The sequence below is a fragment of the Prunus avium genome, chromosome 5 (assembly GCF_965620075.1).
Source record: "Prunus avium chromosome 5, drPruAviu1.hap1.1, whole genome shotgun sequence".
In the NCBI taxonomy this organism is placed as follows: domain Eukaryota; kingdom Viridiplantae; phylum Streptophyta; class Magnoliopsida; order Rosales; family Rosaceae; genus Prunus; species Prunus avium.
In genome coordinates, this window is record NC_142288.1 from 18,042,836 (window position 1) to 18,062,075 (window position 19,240).

The following is a 19,240-nucleotide window of genomic DNA, read 5'->3' on the forward strand; positions in this document are numbered from 1 at the left end:
TGCTGCAAAACCCAGAGAGATACAACAACCAACTCCCACACATGAATGGTCCGAAACCATTAGACCTTGATTTGGTTGCCGTGGTAGCTATTCTTGGTACTACTATTTACCTGCTCCCAAAATCCTGTATAATTCATAAATCAGACTATTTCTTATTCTCATTTGAGATGATAATTCATGAATGAGATATTCACGCTTTTTTGAATGTTGAACAATAAAATATTTGTGAAGGCATGCCAACTAAAATAACTTCATGACGCCAATAGTGGTGCATTTGACCAATCTAAAATGAGTGCTTTTTATTAAAATGTTCTTTTTTTATTAGCTAATGTTCCAAATTTTTTTTAAAACTTTTTTATCAAAGGTTTAGTAGCTTTTTATTAGTTATTTAATTGGAAGGTTCTATTTCTCACATTTCAAAACTAAAAGAAAATTCAAATTTCAAAAAGGGACGAGACCAAATAAAAAAAATGGTTTTGTCTTATTTTGGTCACACCCATTCAATAAAAAGGGGCATATCTCTGCAAGATCGAAATGGCTGCTTCAAATGTTTGTTTTCCTTTTCCTTCTTCTTTTTGTTTAATTTCTATCTAAAGAATCAATTTCAATTCCAGATATGAAGCATTAACTTTGAGGTAAAGCCTCAAAAATTGATAAATAGACAGAACAGTGTGTCTCAATTTGGGCATGGAGAGAAAACCATCGAACAATTTTATTCCATTGAAGAGATTACACAAATACAATTCAATCCTTCATAATTGGTAAATGCAAGAATCAAATTCATTCTATCCAAATGCTTTAAGTATTTTCTTACAACAAAATATTAGAATTTAGCTGTAATTTCAGAATAAAGGGAATGGGGCATTTGAAGTATCCATTATGCAAGCAGGGAATGTGAAGTTGAGCCATTTAGGATCATCACGCCTTTTTTCACCCTCTTTCGAACCTTGTCTTTTCTTTTTTTGCTAAACAAAGAATAAATTCAATTTGTTGCAAACCCTACAAAATCTTTCAAACGACATTGTTCAGGAGTTCCAAAAAATAATAACAATCATGTGTCGAATATAACCTTACAAAAGAAATAATTTCAATTATAAATTTACTTGTGAGATGAAATCCCAACCAAAACAAGAGTAAGGAAGCAATGATATCACCTAACAAGAGTAAGAATACACCGACCTCTTTTTTCATACAAGAGAGCTTAAAGTTTAATAAACATACAAGGAAAGACAAACAAGTTGTCCATACATAATCAGCAGAAAAACAACGTAAACCTGCGACACCATCCAAGACTTATTTAAAATTCTTAGCCACCTTGAAAGATTTGGATGCATAAGTGTGATTTGCATTTCATAGCAAAATATAGATCAATACTAAGTCCTAGAGAAACTTCCCTTGTTAAGTGAGCATAGTACATGTACAGAAATCCTGCACCAAGCACACAACCCATACCTGAAACCCTAAAAAACTGAGATGAAAGAGAGAAGATCAGAAAAAGAGGAAAGGGGGAGGGGGATAAAGAGAGACCTAGCAACAAGAACAATCAGGTAAACAAGACTTTCAATGCAGCGAACATAGTACATGTACAGAAATGTTGCAGCAAGCACATAACTGATATTTGATAGCCTCAAAAAGTGAGATGAAACTGAGAAGGTTAGGGAGAAAAATAAATGAATAGGGAGAGAGAAGAGAGCAACAAGAACAGCCATGTAAAGAAAACTTAGAAACTTTTTTCTTTTTCAGGAAAAGAATCTCTATTTAATAGTGTACCAAAACCTAATACATTTTAATGTTTCATATTTACTCTGGAAACCTAATATAACTATTTTAGGGGAAAACTTCTGAAAAGTCAAGACACAAAGTTCTCATTCTTCTTCAACTAATGTTTTATTCTTTATTCCTGGTTCTGGTCAAATAAATTAATAAGTAGCCAAAAAGAAGGCCGTCATTGTGAAGCAAATTAAAAACACAAAATTATGCATGAGGGATATAGAGCAGGATATGCTGCTTAGAAATCAAATTGTCAAAAGGTCAAGAAATATGCTATGTACTGCAACAATATACATTTCATCCTCATTACTCTATTGCTCATCGCTCTCCAAATAGACTCATGACCTTAGGCTTGACACTATTGGTGGCTATAAGATTTGACCTAGAGGTCCATGTGATATGTCTTATTGTAAGCTAAAAAATTCTCTTATCTTCAACCACATAATTTTGAATTTCGAGATTAGTTTTGGTTGTTTATAAGAATCTTACCTCATTTACAAGCAATGCTCTCCACTGGTGCTTCATTCATTTGCATTTTCTGAACGACCTCTTCACTGAGGCAGTGAACTGGTTGGCTCCTTTTTCTTCCTCATTGCTCAAGAGAGGAAGCAGAAATCAGAACCACAGAGAAGAATTGCTCAAGAATTACAAAGGACAAGCGGCACTTTCGGATATGACAATTAATCCAGTTCTTCAAGTAATAATCAAAGTTGAAGATTGGTTAGTGAAAGAGTTGAAAGAGTTGAAATTCACCACATACTATTCTAGAGCCTAAATATACAAATTTTCTGAGTGGAGGGACAGTTCTTATATAACAGTAATGAGCATAATTGTACAAATTCACAGAGTGTGGTGAATTATACAAATTCACCACTTTCTATACTGGTGATGAGCTTAATTATACAGATTTTCTGAGCCTAATTCCATAGAAAGGGACAGCTCCATCGAAAGAGAACTAACGCACTGTGACAAAGATATTCAGAAATAAATCTAAGTTTCACAGAATCACCAAACAAATCATCCAATCTAGCTGAAAGCATTAAACTAGATGATCCAAGAGTCAAAAGTTGATCCTTCATGAATATTGTATCATGTTTGTCAAAATTATACCCCAGTTAACCACAATAGAGATTTTTGCAATGCTTAGATGTTTTCACTTCACCCAAAAAAACATGAAAGCCATGTGGGGTACAATAACAAAAATGGACAATAGGTACCAACCACAAATATTAGCCACAGATTAAAAAATTATGAGACAATAAAGAAGATAGCTCTTCTATTCTCCTCCATAAGTAGAATGATGATATTAGCCAATCAAATAATTAGAAATTAACGTATGCATAATCTAATTAAAAAAATTCAATTCCAAATATGAAGCATGGATTAATGAGGAAAAGGACATAAAAATGGACAGGCAGACAGAATAGCATGCGAAGAGAAAGCAGAAGAGAAAAACTTGCCTCAATTTGAGTATGCACAGAACCCCATTGAAGAGATAACATACAATTCATTCCTTTATAAGAAAAACAGAACAATTAAATTCCATCAACCATATAATAATGATTTACAGTGTAATCAATTAATGAATTGGTTTCAGAAGCAAGAAACCCCAAGAATCTCTATAACAAAACTAAAAGACCTTACTCCTTATATGTATGCAGTGCACTAACAGTCCTGGCTGATGCAAGAAGTACTTGAACAGGAAGGGGAATTAAGCCGGAATGAGCAGAGCTTCATTGGATTCACTTTGGCAGCTTTCTTCTTGGGTATGCAAATGTCGTTGAGTGGGAAGAGTGTGAAGTCAACAGTACCCTTCTCTGCCAAAACCCTTTCTAATTCTTGCATAGCCTTTTTTATAACTTGGAGGGTGGAATCATGAGAAAAATCTGGCAAGAAAGCCCTTTTAGTCCTCCTCAGATTGGACCTTTTCTTCCTTGGTATCTGATGCAGTGGGATGGAATCATGAGAAGAGCATGGAAAGGAAGTTAGCATTGTCCTCCCCCTCCTCAGACTTGTTCTTTTCTTCTTTGGTATTGATATGCCACTGAAGGTGTTGGCTTTTTTAAACTCCATCAATTCATTGCTTGTAACTTGAAGCAACATATCCAAGGCAGATGATGATGATGATGAAACCCTAACCCTATTCGTTATCTTGATCGTGGCCTTGTCAGGAGCCACATACCCATCAAACCCAAATCCCTGAAGTGGGTTGCAGCGGCTTCTCACAGCCATGGACATGGCCTTCTCAACATCTTCTTCCTCCCAATTTTTGACAACAACTGCAACCTCAGAGAGAAGATCCAAAGAATTTGAATTCGACCTGAACTGAAAATCACCTTCCATTTTCCCCTTCATTCCCAGAACCAAACACAGAGAACACAACTCTTCAAATTCACAGAAACAACTCAGAAAAGAGAGGAAAGTGAAAAGGCGATCAATTGAAAATCAATCGATCAGAATGAGAGAGTGGGTGGGTGGATTTAGGGTTTCGCTGATTTTGATTTCCTTAGTGAACTCAAACACAACTGGGTTTCACTTTCACTTTCACAGAGAGAGAACGAAGAAAGTGAGAGAGAGAATGAAGAAATTGCAAATTGTGAAAAGAGAGAGGTCAGCGCTATTCAACTAATATTCGACTAAAAGTCAGCGCTATTCAAATTTCAAATTTCGAACATGATTTGGGAAAGTATAATGGGCCTGAAGCAAGCAACTACTTCTACATATATAATGACCGTTGCGAGATCTTATGACGCGTTTGAGGCGGTTTAACGCGGTTTCTTCAAGTCAAATGGTCAACTTGCTGGGCTCACAGGACCTGTTCTTCTTTCTTTTCCCTAATTTGCCCTAACTCAATTCTTTACGAGTTATATTTGATAAATTGCCCCAAGTCGGATATTTGAAGAGAACCTTTTCAAAAAATTTGTTTGCCACAGAACATAGGAAATATATATATATATATATATATATTTAATATAAACAACGTTGGAGGAAGGAGATTTGAACAAATAATCTCGAATTCAAGTACAAACCCCTTGTGAAATGCTTTTATAGATAATTCACAATGTTTTTAATCAAAACAAGAAACCTTTGATTAAAAATTGTTAAACCTTTGATTAAAAAAACCAAAAAAGAAAAAAAAAAGCTATTCAACCTTAGCTAATGAAAAATAAACATATGTTAATTTGGGTGCACAAATAACACAAGCATATGTTAATTGTCACACATTACTCATCCTAAATTGGTCCAATGCGCCCCTCTTCAGGTCATGAAGTTATTTTATTGTCATGCCTTCACGATGATTCATTGTTATACATTCAAATAAGTGTGAATCTCATTCATGAACTATCAACCCAAATATAAACATGAGTCTCTAATTCATAAAGACTTGGCTTGTAGGTAAACACTGGTTCCTAAAAGACAAAACAAAATAGATAATTCTTTTTATTTCCAACAAGGTTTGCGGAATGGCTCTTTTGATTTGAATTGATTACATGAGATATGGGAGGAAATTAATCAAGTAATACCAACAAAGTTGGTTTTTGTATATAGAAACTGTTATCTTCTGTTCAAGTTTGGCATTGTGTGATAGAGTGTATTAGAGTGTACAAGGAGTATTTTGATAGTTAAATAAGGTGAACTTAGTTAATTTTATATTTTTAATTTCAATATTAGAATGTACTTAGATCATAGAGTGTTCTCAGTTAATTTTAAGGTTTCTTTAACAACACTCATACAATTAACATGTCTTTTGCATCATATATGGCTTTGGGGCCCACTTTGTTAAAATTAGGGTTTAGGAAGTGCAATCATCTTATTCTTTCCTTTTTTTTTTAGATAAAAAATAAAATAAAATAAAAATAGATTACTGCAGATAAAAATGGAAGAAAACCAATCTTTATTAGTATGTATATATGTATGTGTATGCACAGCAGCACAAAAATACATTATTTTTCATATTTTAACCAAACGTTTGTTTATTCATACAGGATAAATTAAAGAAGGTATGAAACAGAGCACACATTAGGGTTCATAATTTTTCCCAAATATTATATGATATGAATCATTTCCCCCGATCACCATCTGAGCTTTTCTGGGAAGTACTTGTCAATAAGAGATAAATAGTAAGGCTTTACTTTCTCAACATCAATTCGAACTTTGCTCTTGCTATAGAGGTCATATTTGTTGAATATTTGAAGCCACTTCAAATTCTCTTCGTCCTCCTTGTTCATTAGGTGTTCATATGCCCCAGATTTGTGCAGAGGATAAAAAGAGTGATACCTAATGATGAACAATCCAGCCTGAGGCAAAGTGGTTCCATTTTCCTTGGCCACCAAGTACATGTAGTCATCATGACCCCATGACATCATGACATTTTCAAGTCCACATCCATGGGAGTAAATTCCATACTTAGAATTATATGAAGGGTTGTTGTGGTCTGGATTTTCCTTGAAGTACTTGTGGTGAACAATGGCCTCATCAAAAGCGCACCCTAGAGGATGAGTGTCTCCAACAACCGCCCATTGAGGAAGCCCTCCAAACTTAGGAAGCAAAAGCACTTTTCCAAGGTCATGAATAAGAGCAGTCAAGTGCAGCCAATCTTCATTGGGATAGTCTTTTCTAACTGCTTCTGCTGTTTGCAACAAGTGCTCAATTTGTGGTTCATCCAAATCAGGGTCACTGTCATCGACAACCTCATTCAGGAGCTCACAACATTCCCATATGCTCATTTCCACTCTATTCAACTTGCTATACTCCTCTCTCATCTTCTTCACAAAATTGTACGTTTGGTTTATGTGGTTCAGCCGGTAGAATTCCTCCACGCTTTTCTGCCTTTCACTTTCTGCATTATAGTCCCTGCAATCAATTCATTTTCATACCATGCATGCCGCACTTTAGTTCATTTTGTTCACTGAAAGAAACAAACACGTCGAGCCAGCTCGAATTTCTTTATCGAATTTGTTCACCAAATAATATGTATGTCTCATTATTTGAACATTCGAACGAATGAAATAACAGTTGCATCATTTAGTTGATAAATTTAGTGTACAAATTTGGTGAGTGTATGTAATATAGTGTTTACGTAAAAATGTGAACAAAAGCATAATAACACAAACCTGAATGACTGCCCAAATGAATTCATTTCCGGGGCAATGAACGCGTCGCTTGCTGGTGTTACAGCCATTTGTACGAAATCACCGGGTGCTTCTATGACTCAAAATGAAATGAATTGAAAAAGAAGAAGAGAAGAAATTAAGTTGGCGCCCATCAATGGTAAAACATGTTGGGTTTTTATAGTCCCATAAAAAAAAATCCTTGTGTGGATAATTACAAGAGCAATAGAGTCCTTAACTGAAAATATTATCTGTCTTAAACCATTTTATCGGACTAATCCGAATGAAACGCTCAAATACAAGGGAAGTAACTGAAGAAATATGTTTTTACTATTTTTCACTGACGATTGATACAAACGGCTTGTCTGTCACCCTCTAAATTGAACAGCCTTCCATAACCATTAAACTTGTCAATGCAGTTTAACATTATCTCTCTAGTGTTGTTTTTTTTCTGTTACTTCTCCGGTTTGTTTATTTAGTGTTTCTTATCGATGAGAGATGAGACATATTCGAATTTGAGACGTCTTATAACATGTTATGTGCACAGGATGCTCTTTAAGCGAAGTGTTATATATACTCAAGTGCTATAACAGGAACATAAATTATCAACAAATTACACTCATATATATTGTAAAATAAAGTCTTCATTCAAAATCACATAGATTTGGGACATTTTAGCTATATGGTGGTTTCGTACCTCAATTTGATGAGTTCCTTACCGCACAGGAAATCCACATGTAGACCGTATAATTAAAACCAGCCACCCAAATAATGTTGCATATTGCCAATGAGATTTAGTCTAGTGAAAAATGGTTTTAATTTGCAGATCAGTAATTTCAAGTTCAAACCCCCCCATTATACCTTGTCAGCGTGTGTGAGAAAATATCCCTCTCGTAGTCATCACTTAGCCCATCATAGCTTATTTTGAGCTGATTATGAATTTCATGACAAGGAATATTTTTCAAGAGCTTCTTCTTCTTCCATTGGTTACGCTCGATATCTGGTCGACTTCCAAGTGTATTTAGAAAATGTTCATCTCTTGTTGCTGCTCCACACCATCTATATCGTCAACTATGACAATTACCTTTAAGCTTCCAAGACTTTTTCCTATCACATTGATCCCTTCAGCAACACTACTTACCTTTACCTTGGTTGGTTTCAGGATATCAGAAAGAAGTTGTTTTTGCAGACCAACCCTTTCAAGGAAACTTTTACCATCAAACCTATCGTAAAATTCGTTATATATGGCTTTTGAAACTGTTGTTCTACTCATTCTTTTCCTGCCTCATTTAATTAACGTTGTTTTACTCCTTGTTTATTTTCTATCTAAAGAATGAATTTCTATGCCAAATATGAAGCATTAATTTGAGGTAAAGGATCATAAATTGATAAATAGACAGAACAGTGTGTGAGTCTCAATTTGGGCATGGAAAGAACCATAGCACAACTTTATTCCATTGAAGAGATTACACAAATACAATTCAATCCTTCATAATTGGTAAATGCAATAATCAAATTCATCCATCCAAATGCTTTAAGTATTTTCTTACAACAAAGTATCAGAATTTAGCTGTAATTTCAGAATAGAGGGAATGGGGCATGTGAAGTTGAGCCATTTAGGATCATCACGCCTTTTTTCACCCCTCTTTCTAACCTTGTTTTCTTTTGGTAAACAAAGAATAAATTCAATTTGTTGCAAACCCTGCAAAATCTTTCAAACAACATTGTTCAGGAGTCCAAAAAAAAAATAACAATCATGTGTCGAATATAACCTTTCAAAGGAAATAATTTCAATTATAAATTTACTATTGAGATGAAATCCAAAACAAGAGTAAGGAAGCAATGATATCACCTAACAAGAGTAAGAATACACCGACCTCTTTTTTCATACAAGAGAGCTTAAAGTTTAATAAACATACAAGGAAAGACAGACAAGTTGTCCATACATAATCATCAATCAAGATAATTCATATGATCAGCAGAAAAACAACGTAAACCTGCAACACCATCCAAGACTTATTTAAAATTCTTAGCCACCTTGAAAGATTTGGATGCATAAGTGTGATTTGCATTTCATAGCAAAATATAGATCAATATTAAGTTCTAGAGAAACTTCCCTTTTAAAGTGAGCATAGTACATGTACAGAAATCCTGCACCAAGCACACAACCCATACCTGAAAGCCTAAAAAACTGAGATGAAAGCGAGAAGATCAGAAAAAGAGGAAAGGGGGAGGGGGATAAAGAGAGACCTAGCAACAAGAACAATCAGGTAAACAAGACTTCAAATGCAGCGAACATAGTACATGTACAGAAATGTTGCAGCAAGCACAGAACTGATATTTGATAGCCTCAAAAAGTGAGATGAAACTGAGAAGGTTGGGGAGAAAAATAAATGAAGGAGAGAGAGAGAGAGAGCAGGACATGCTGCTTAGAAATCAAATTGTCAAAAGGTCAAGAAATATGCTATGCACTGCACCAATAGACGTTTCATCCTCATTACTCTGTTGTCCATTGCTCTCCAAATAGACTCATGAGCTTAGGCTTGTCACTATTGGTTGCTATAAGAATTCAACTAGAGGTCCATGTGATATGCCTGATTGTGAGCTAAAAAATTATCTTATCTTCAACCACATAATTTTGAATTTCGAGATTAGTTTTGGTTGTTTATAAGAATCTTACCACAATTACAAGCAATGCTCTCCACTGGTGCTTCATTCTCATTTGCATTTTCTGAACGACCTCTTCACTGAGGCAGTGAACTGGTTGGCTCCTTTTTCTTCCTCATTGCTCAAGAAAGTAAGTAGACATCAGAACCACAGAGAAGAATTGCTCAAGAATTACAAAGGACAAGCTGCACTTTCAGATATGACAATTAATCCAGTTCTTCAAGTAATAATCAAAGGAAAGTTGAAGATTGGTTAGTGAAAGAGTTGAAATTCACCGCATACTATTCTGGAGCCTAAATATACAAATTTTCTGAGTGGAGGGACAGTTCTATACCAGTAATGAGCATAATTGTACAAATTCACAGAGTGTGGTGAATTATACAAATTCACCACTTTCTATACTAGTGATGAGCTTAATTATACAGATTTTCTGAGCCTAATTCCATAGAAAGGGACAGCTCCATCGAAAGAGAACTAACACACTGTGACAAAGATATTCAGAAATAAGTCTAAGTTTTACAGAATCACCAAACAAATCATCCAATCTAGCTGAAAGTATTAAACTAGATGATCCAAGAGTCAAAAGTTGATCCTTCATGAATATTGTATCATGTTTGTCAAAATTATACCCCAGTTAACCAAAATAGAGATTTTTGCATTGCTTAGATGTTTTTACTTCACCCAAAAAAACATGAAAGCCATGTGGGGCACAATAACAAAAATGGACAATAGGTGCCAACCACAAATATTAGCCACAGATTAAAAAATTATGAGACAATAAAGAAGATAGCTCTTCTATTCTCCTCCATAAGTAGAATGATGATATTAGCCAACCAAATAATTAGAAATTAACGTATGCATAATCTAATTAAAAAAAAATCAATTCCAAATATGAAGCATGGATTAATGAGGAAAAGGATATAAAAATGGACAGGCAGACAGAATAGCATGCGAAGAGAAAGCAAAAGAGAAAAACTTGCCTCAATTTGAGTATGCACAGAACCCCATTGAAGATTCATTCCATTGAAGAGATAACATACAATTCAATCCTTTATAAGAAAAACAGAACAATTAAATTCCATCAACTATATAATAATGATTTACAGTGTAATCAATTAATGAATTGGTTTCAGAAGCAAGAAACCCAAAGAATCTCTATAACAAAACTAAAAGACCTTACTCCTTATATGTATGCAGTGCACTAACAGTCCTGGCTGATGCAAGAAGTACTTGAACAGGCAGGGGAATTAAGCCGGAATGAGCAGAGCTTCATTGGATTCACTTTGGCAGCTTTCTTCTTGGGTATGCAAATGTCGTTGAGTGGGAAGAGTGTGAAGTCAACAGTACCCTTCTCTGCCAAAACCCTGTCTAATTCTTGCAAGAAGTGCATGGAAAGGAAGTTATGTATTGTCCTCCCCCTCCTCAGATTGGACCTTTTCTTCCTTGGTATCTGATGTAGTGGGATGGAATCATGAGAAGAGCATGGAAAGGAAGTAAGCACCGTCCTCCCCCTTCTCAGACTTGTTCTTTTCTTCTTAGGTATGCATATGCCACCGAAGGTGTTGGCTTTTTTCAACTCCATCAATTCATTGCTTGTAACTTGAAGCAACATATCCAAGGCAGATGATGATGATGATGATGAAACCCTAACCCTATTCGTTATCTTGATCGTGGCTTTGTCAGAAACCACATACCCATCAAACCCAAATCCCTGAAGTGGGTTACAGCGGCTTCTCACAGCCATGGCCATGGCCTTCTCAACATCCTCTTCCTCCCAATTTTTGACAACAACTGCAACCTCAGAGAGAATATCCAAACAATTTGAATTCGACCCAAACTGAAAATCACCTTCCATTTTCTACTTCATTCCCAGAATCAATTACAGAGAACACAACTCTTCAAATTCACGGAAACAATGTCAGAAAAGAAAGAAATAAATTGAGGAAAGTGAAAAGGCGATCAATTGAAAATCGATCGATCAGAATGAGAGAGTGGGTGGGTGGATTTAGGGTTTCGCTGATTTTGAATTCGTTAGTGAGCTCAAACGCAACTGGGTTTCACTTTCACCGAGAAAGAGAATGAAGAAAGTGAGAGAGAGAATGAAGAAATTGCAAATTGTGAAAAGAGAGAGGTTTGGAAATCAAATAATATTCGACTAAAGATCAGCGCTATTCAAATTTCAAATTTCGAACATGATTTGGGCATGTAATGGGGCTGAAGCAAGCAAATACAGAGATTTTCTGACAGTTGCGAGATCTTATGACGCGTTTGAGACGGTTTAACGCGGTTTCTTCAAGGCAAATGGTCAACTTGCTGGGCTCACAGGACATGCTCTTTTTTCTTTCTTTTCCCTAATTTGCCCCAAGTCGGATATTTGAAGAGAAAACCTTTTCAAAATTTAATGCTAATTATCTTTGGTTCCTGAGTTCCATTAACCCTTTTTTTTTTATTTTTAAATTTTAAATTTATAAATATACAAATTTTGTGATTTGTAGTTATTTTTCAGTAATACGTGAAAAATACGAATAAAATATGCAAATAATACGTGTATCATTGCAATATGTGGAAAAAAACATGTATTAATTGTGAAGAGTTCATACATACATATGATACGAGAATAATACATTTACATTAAACAAATGCGTATTTTTATCTAGTTTTAAGAAATCTACGGAAAACATAAATATTTTTTAAAAGTATAATATGACAATGTGCTAAGATAGTCCCGATCTCTTGGACCACAGGGGTCCAAGAGATTTGTGGTCACTCACCGTTGGATGTAAATTCAACGGTGAACTCACTCTTGCACTCCTTTTAAGAAACTTTTTTGAACCATTGGATTAATATCCAACGGTAGGTGACCACAATTTCTTGGACTCCTGTGGTCCAAGAGATCAGGACTGTGTGCTAAGATATGGTGCTATTCAATTTTGAAAGCAGGGCATGTGAAACCAAGGTGGTTGGTGTGAGTGGTTCGGCACTCTCATTCCTTAAGAGAGGTCAGAGGTTCGATCCCTGCTCTCGTACGGAGTCACCACTTTGGCCAACACTTTACCCCTTACGGGCCGACCCGGTGTGAGTGAGGATTAGTCTGGGTTGTGGTTAAGGCTTAAAGGTGCCACCCATAGTTGGGGCCCATCCAGGACCACCTCATGGTTCAGACCAAAAAAAAAAAGCAGGGCATGTGAAGGGGTTTTTTTTTTCGAAAACACTTCAACCCCTCTGTAGAGTTTCAAAACAGTAGAGTTTTATTAAATTAGATTCCAATCGAGACAAAAAATAGGAAGCAACTGATTTTATTTGAGAGTGTTGCTATTTGCACTCTTTTGTCCTATTTTCCTACTCACTTTATCTTCAAATTTTTAAATACAAATTTACCCCTTTATAAATGACTTCTAAGGACAAACATCGATCCAAAAGTCAATCTAGAAGCTTAAAAGATCACAACTAGAGTAGAGAGATATATGTCGCATATAAAAGGTAAAAGGTAAAAGGTAACTCAAGGCCTAGGTAACTTGGTATACTGGCCTATAATTATTTTCTATTATTCATAAATCATAATCAGACGTTTAATAATCTCACCTCCGACTGGTTTTGCATGGAAGCAATCAAATCTTTAACTGAAGGATCATTTGGGTCAACCCCTGGGAAGCTGTAGAAACATTTAAATGTATCATGTTATTAATTCACTAGAGGAGACACTTTTATGCTGCATTTCTGGTGGGAACGAAGGGAAAAAAAAAAAGAAAAAAAGAGAGGATGTTGTAGTCTGTGGGCATACGTACCGAGACGAGGATGGAAGTCACAAAAAACTTGTTAGCCAATAGTTTACTAAAATCTAACATATAGATGAATAATAGGAGTACTTATATCTTACGAGGCATTTTAGTTTGAATATGGGTTTTATACATAGATTTCAAAATTAATGGGTTGATGTCTAGGAAATAGAAATTGTAGGGTCCTATATTAGATCAACCCTTCAAAAGTAAAATGAAAATACTACTTCTCTCTCTTCATCTCATTTTTCAGGAATACATATATATATTGTTGGGTAAATTACCGAATACCCCCCTGGACTATTTCGACTATCGAAATGTCCACCCTGAATTAATTTTTCAGCCAATTTAGCCTTCATATTAAATTTATTCGCCAATTTCGCCCCTGCCATTAGCTTTTTCTCAATTCCATCCAAATGCCCGTCAAAAACACCACGTGAATGGCACGTGAGGCTTCTGTTGAGGGTAATCTCGTCCTTTTATTCCTCAGACCTCAAACCCCTTTTTAGTGCTTCATTTGTATGCCCAATTCCCAAATCAGACTTAGGGACCAAGTTGAAAGATTCGAAAAAGGGTGAGAGTGAAAGAGAGACAGTGACTGAAAGATTCGAAAAAGGGTGAGAGAGAAAGACAGATTGCAACTAAGAGATTCGATTTGGGAGATATTTTCTGACTTGAAGATTCCAAACCAAGGTGCGACAAAGGTGATTTGGTAAAGGCAACAGATTGAATAGGAGAAAGAGTCAAAGACAATGAAAATCAGAGATGGTGGGGAAGCTTCCACATACAGTAAGTAGCTTACTTTATTTTATTTGTTTGATGCAATTGTTTGGGTTTTATTTTTTGTTCTTGTCGGATTTCATTGGGTTTGACTGTTTTGTTTATGCTGGACTTCATGAAAAAGCATAATAAGAGGAAGAAAGTGGTCCCTATGGATGTTGTTTGTTGATTGAGACTTTAACAAGGTTGGGTTGTGAATGTGGTCCCTATGCATGTTGTTTGTTTATTGTTTGTCTGGCAATATTTAACTTGTTTGTTGTGTTGGTATTGTATTGTATATGGTAGATAGTAAATTAATGAGAAAATTAATTGTTGTGCAGCTAATCATGATATGTTCACACTTGAAGTACACCACGGGGGCTACTTTGTTGATAGTTTATATATGGAAGGTATTGTACAATGGGTTGATGGGCAAGATTCAGATGAGGTTTCAATTCTTGAGTTATTTGAAATGGTTAAACACATTGGTTATGATGAACAGAACATTCAATACTATTACAAGCACAAGATTATTTTGGAGCAGTGAAGTTGGTGAAAGGGAGCCAGCTGTTTGTGTTATACATAACTGAAAATCCAGCACCTAGGCCTCTAAATGTTCAGTCCCCAATATTCTCTGCATACGGTGAAAATGTTGAAGATTATGAAGATGTTGCTCCTGGATATGATGCTGATGAAGAAAATGGGCAATATGACTTTGTGGATGTTGACATAGAGGAAGAATTTGGTGAGGCAGAGGAAGAATATGGCGAAGTTGAGGTAGAAAGTGATGAAGCTGAGAAAGGTGGGGAGGATGAGAAAGAAGTTGGTGATTTCATAGATAGTGAGTTTGAGCAAAGTGATGAAGAGGACAAAATGAATTTTCATAGGTATATTGTAACTGAAGAGCAAGATTATGGGCATAAAGAACCAGGTGAGGGTGAGACTGATGGTTATAATGCATCAGACTTAGGGAGTTTGCATGAAGATACTGAAGATGAAGATGACAAGAAGAGAGGTTTGAGGCAGCAAAAATTCAAGCAGTACAATAAACAGCATTACCTATTAGATCCAAAATTCCACTTGGGCTTGGAGTTTCCTAATATGCAGGAATGTAGAGAGGCCATAAAGTACTATGCATGCAAGTGTGCTAGAATACTAAGGTTTGTGAAGAATGAGCCTAATAAGGTGAGGCTGGTATGTGATGGTAATAATGAGGGTAACTGAGGCATACTAAGGGTGAAAAGGCAAAGAGGCATAGTAAGAGTGATAAGAGTAAAAGGCATGGTAAGGGTGAAGAGGGTGAAGATGAACTAGAAGATTGTCCTTGGTTATTGTATGTTGCACATGTTGGGAAAGGACCCACTATTAGAGTGAAGACATACCATCCAATTCATACATGCGGTAGATCTCAAAGAACTAGGTTTGCCACTTCACAATGGTTGGCTAAAAGGTTTGATGAGGATCTCAGAACCAATCCTAACATGTGAGTTGCTGACTTCATGTCATTGGTGACGAAACATTACAATATAGATGTTACTAGGGACCAATGCTACAAGGCAAAGAATTTGGCAACTGAGAGGATTCAAGGAAGCATTGAAGAACAAAATGCAAAGCTGTGGGATTATTATGGGGAGCTTAAGAGGCAAAACCCAAGGAGTACAATTTTAGTGAAGACATCATTATGGGGAGATGATCCAGTTTTTGAGAGGTTTTATATATGTTTTGCTCAACTGAGGAAGGGGTTTATTGAAGGATGCAGAACCATGGTTGGTTTTGATAGGGCTTTCATCAAAGGACAACATCCAGGACAACTTTTAAGTGTTGTTGGGATTAATGCCAACAATGGCATGTTCCCAATTGCTTTTGCTGTTGTAGAGACAGAAAGCAGAGACACTTGGACATGGTTTTTAGATATATTCTTCAATGATGTTAGGGTAAGAGGCACTGGAAATGGGTGGGTTTTTATCACTGACAAACAAAAAGGACTGGGGCAAGCAATTGAGGCTTTAAAGCCAGATGCTGAACATAGGCATTGTGTAAGGCATCTGCACAATAATTTCAAAGTTGCTGGGCATGGTAGTCTGGCACTTAAACAGAGGTTATGGGCTGCTACTAAAAGTACAACACTTCCTTGGTGGGAAGCTGAGATGGACAATATTATGGAAATATCTGCCCCAGCTCATGCATGGCTTAAGAATAGGCCAGCAATTCATTGGAGCAGGTCACACTTTAGTACTAGGATCAAGTGTGATATACTTCTGAACAACTTATGTGAATGTTTCAATTCAGCAATTTTGGAGGCAAGAGATAAACCAATAATCACGATGGTGGAAAGGATAAGAACATATTTAATGTTGAGAGTTGCAAGACAAAATGAGGTGAAATGGACTCAAAGAGTTGGGCCAAGGATCTTTCAGATTATTGAAAAGAATTTGAAAGATAGTGGCTCATGCATTGCACAGAATGCAGGTGGAAACAGGTTTCAAGTCACCCATATGCTTGGTGGGCAATATGCAGTTGATCTAAATATTCACTCTTGCACTTGTAGAAAATAGAATCTATGTGGCATCCCATGTTGCCATGTCATGGCTGCAATATCAAGGTGTCATGCCCCAACCCATGGGTTTACATAACCTTGGATTAAGACTTGATTCACACCTTAATTATAGAATTTTAATAAAAACTATAACTAAAATGTGAAGAAACATTTAAATAAATAAAGTAAATATTTCACATAGAATATTCAGGGAAACAACAACATCTGAAAGCTTGAAATTGTTACATTATTTTACAAGTCAAAACTACTCAAGAGTTCACTTAAATGAGTAGCTCATTATTTATCCATAAGCTATGTACACAGTACACTCTTATAAATATGCCATAATCATCACAAGCTCTAGCTTTCAGGTTCGGTATCTGCAAAATCTATTAGGGGGTGAGCGAAACCACAGCTCAGTAGGGACATAAACCTTTTTACAGAAAATTGATATAATTAAATTAAGTGACATCCAATCACACAACCAAATATCACATTATTAATAATAATGCATGAATGCTCTTCATCTAATCCCGTTAATTCATATAACTGGACAAGCAGACCTGCACGTCCCATATCATGCTTATACCACTTGGTTCCGAATGCCCATTTATATGAACTAACCCCCATTTCAACCGTCCCATAATTCCCCTTTTGTTAGTCATCTTGTCTAACTCCCTTTCGCAAGTCTTGAATCACCCAATAAAAATCATGTGCACTGTGGGATCCCTGAGACCTGGTACTTGCCAAGAGTTAGACTCAACTATACAAAAGATTCTTCCCATTACCCTCTTTTCCATACTTTCTTTATCAATCCAAGACTTCCAGCCATCACCGATAACATATGCTCATGTCAATATTAATAATATAGATAAATAACAAAACTTCAACACCCAATATCAATAATAATCAAATAATAGTATCAAGTATAATATAGTGCTCATGAAATCTAATTAAATCAATCTTTGTAAAAGGCCCCCAAGAAAACCCCTACCTTGTTTCCAAAGCTAGCTCCAAGTTTAAGAAAACACAAGCTAAGCCCTTATGTCTTTTCCAAGAATTTCCTCACTATTCTCTCTCCCTCTACGTTTATCTCTCCTTACTAGAACTTTTATGCAAGGTTCAGTTCTCTCAAAAACAAAGGAAATGTCCTATTTATAGAACACTCAAGGAGGAATCAATATGTTCTCATTGGTGGGAAGGTGATGACTATGTGGGAACTTGGGCTCCAAGACTAGAATAGCTATCACCTAATTGCCAACACCTCATGCTAAATAAGGCTTAGTCACCTAGGTAGACTGACACTTGGAGTCTTTAAAGTGTGTTTAGAATGACACTTGGAGTCTTCAAGTGTGTTTGTAAAAAAAATCTAGGGTATTGAACTTGGTCAACAAGAAATGTAGAGATAGCTGTCAAAAGCTATACACTTATTTAATATTACTACTATTTTTAATAACTAATATGAAAATCTAAAAAATTTAACTCGTATAAATATATATGTACTTATATATATATATATTTAAATATCTATGTTAAGAACTAAATATTCACCAATATATGTATATACAAATATGTGGTTTCACAATCTAACCTCCTTAAAGAAATTTCGTCCTCTAAATTAAAACTTACTGGATTAAGAGAACAACTCTGGGTACTTTTTACACATTTTTGTCTCTAATTCCCATGTAGCTTCTCTGGTATTTCCATGTAACCAAAGAACTTTGACCAATGATATTATTTTCGTACGTAACACTTGTTCCTTATGATCCAAAATCTGTATTGGTCTTTCCTCAAATGACAGTTCTTTATATAAGTTGAGCTCTCCCTAATTTAGAACATGGGTTGGATCAGGCTCATACTTTCGAAGCATAGAAATATGGAAAACACTATGTATATTCGAAAGTTGAGGTGGTAATGCTAGCTTATAAGCTACTTCACCAATCCTTTCCAAGATCTCAAATGGTCCAATAAACCTTGGTGCTAATTTTCCAGTTTTTCCAAATCTTTTTACTCCTCTTCGAGGTGAGACTTTAAAAAACACATAATCCCCCACATTAAAATTTAATGGTTTCCTTCTTCGGTCAGCATAGTTCTTTTGTCGACTTTGAGCTGTTAAGAGACGTTGCTTGATAAGTTTAACCTTTTCAGTTGTCTCTTGTACCAAATCAGGTCCTAGCAACACAGTTTCTCCCACTTCATCTTCCCAACTTCCACCAAAATCTAGAATACATGCTATCAACATGTCCTCTAAAATTTGAATGGTTCTCTCTGACTATCCATCAGTTTGGGGATGAAAAGCAGTACTAAAATTTAGTTGCATACCTAACGCTTTCTATAAACTTCCCCAAAATTTGGAAGTAAACTTAGAATCTCTATCTAAAACAATCGAAATTGGAATCCCATATAATCTTATTATCTCTCGAACATAAAGCTTTCCAAGACTTTCAGTGGAATCCATTGTTTTGACTGGTAAGAAATGTGCAGATTTAGTCAAACGATCCACTATAACCCATACTGCATCTCGTCCCTTTGGAGACTTAGGTAAACCTGTAACAAAATCCATAGTTATATGATCCCATTTCCATTCTGCTACTGGTAATGGTTGTAATAGACCTGACGGT

The 19,240-nt window shown here is 35.8% G+C and overlaps 2 protein-coding genes and 1 pseudogene across 7 annotated transcripts; all 3 read right to left on the reverse strand.

Annotated features, from left to right (window-relative positions):
• Positions 1–762: 762 nt before the first annotated feature.
• LOC110756412 (uncharacterized) lies at positions 763–4,483 on the reverse strand. 5 transcript variants are annotated; one of them, XR_015836016.1, is made up of 3 exons: positions 3,415–4,483; positions 3,231–3,283; positions 763–2,461 (listed from the first exon to the last, which is right to left on the reverse strand). XR_015836016.1 is itself a non-coding variant. In XM_088253606.1 (2 exons), the coding sequence occupies exon 1, from the start codon at positions 4,123–4,125 to the stop codon at positions 3,436–3,438; it is 690 nt and encodes a 229-aa protein (XP_088109732.1). In that variant the 5' UTR covers positions 4,126–4,483; the 3' UTR covers positions 763–3,283; positions 3,415–3,435. The 5 variants fall into 5 exon arrangements, 1 of the variants encoding a protein (XP_088109732.1); XR_015836015.1 differs by having other exon boundaries at positions 3,231–4,483; XR_015836018.1 differs by having other exon boundaries at positions 763–999; positions 2,260–4,483.
• Positions 4,484–5,771: 1,288 nt separating this feature from the next.
• On the reverse strand, positions 5,772–6,909 carry LOC110756411 (inositol oxygenase 1-like). Its single transcript, XM_088253570.1, has one exon. The coding sequence runs from the start codon at positions 6,531–6,533 to the stop codon at positions 5,844–5,846; it is 690 nt and encodes a 229-aa protein (XP_088109696.1). The 5' UTR covers positions 6,534–6,909; the 3' UTR covers positions 5,772–5,843.
• A 1,411-nt stretch (positions 6,910–8,320) lies between these two features.
• Positions 8,321–11,415, reverse strand: LOC110756413 (uncharacterized; annotated as a pseudogene). Its single transcript, XR_002526675.2, has 2 exons — positions 10,729–11,415; positions 8,321–10,597 (listed from the first exon to the last, which is right to left on the reverse strand). The product of XR_002526675.2 is annotated as an uncharacterized LOC110756413 (transcript).
• Positions 11,416–19,240: the final 7,825 nt, after the last annotated feature.

What these genes read in the sequence shown, in the direction of transcription:
- LOC110756412 (XM_088253606.1), bottom strand. Translation starts at nt 4,125, where the DNA reads ATGAAGGGGAAAATGGAAGGTGATTTTCAGTTCAGGTCGAATTCAAAT.
- LOC110756411 (XM_088253570.1), bottom strand. Translation starts at nt 6,533, where the DNA reads ATGAGAGAGGAGTATAGCAAGTTGAATAGAGTGGAAATGAGCATATGG.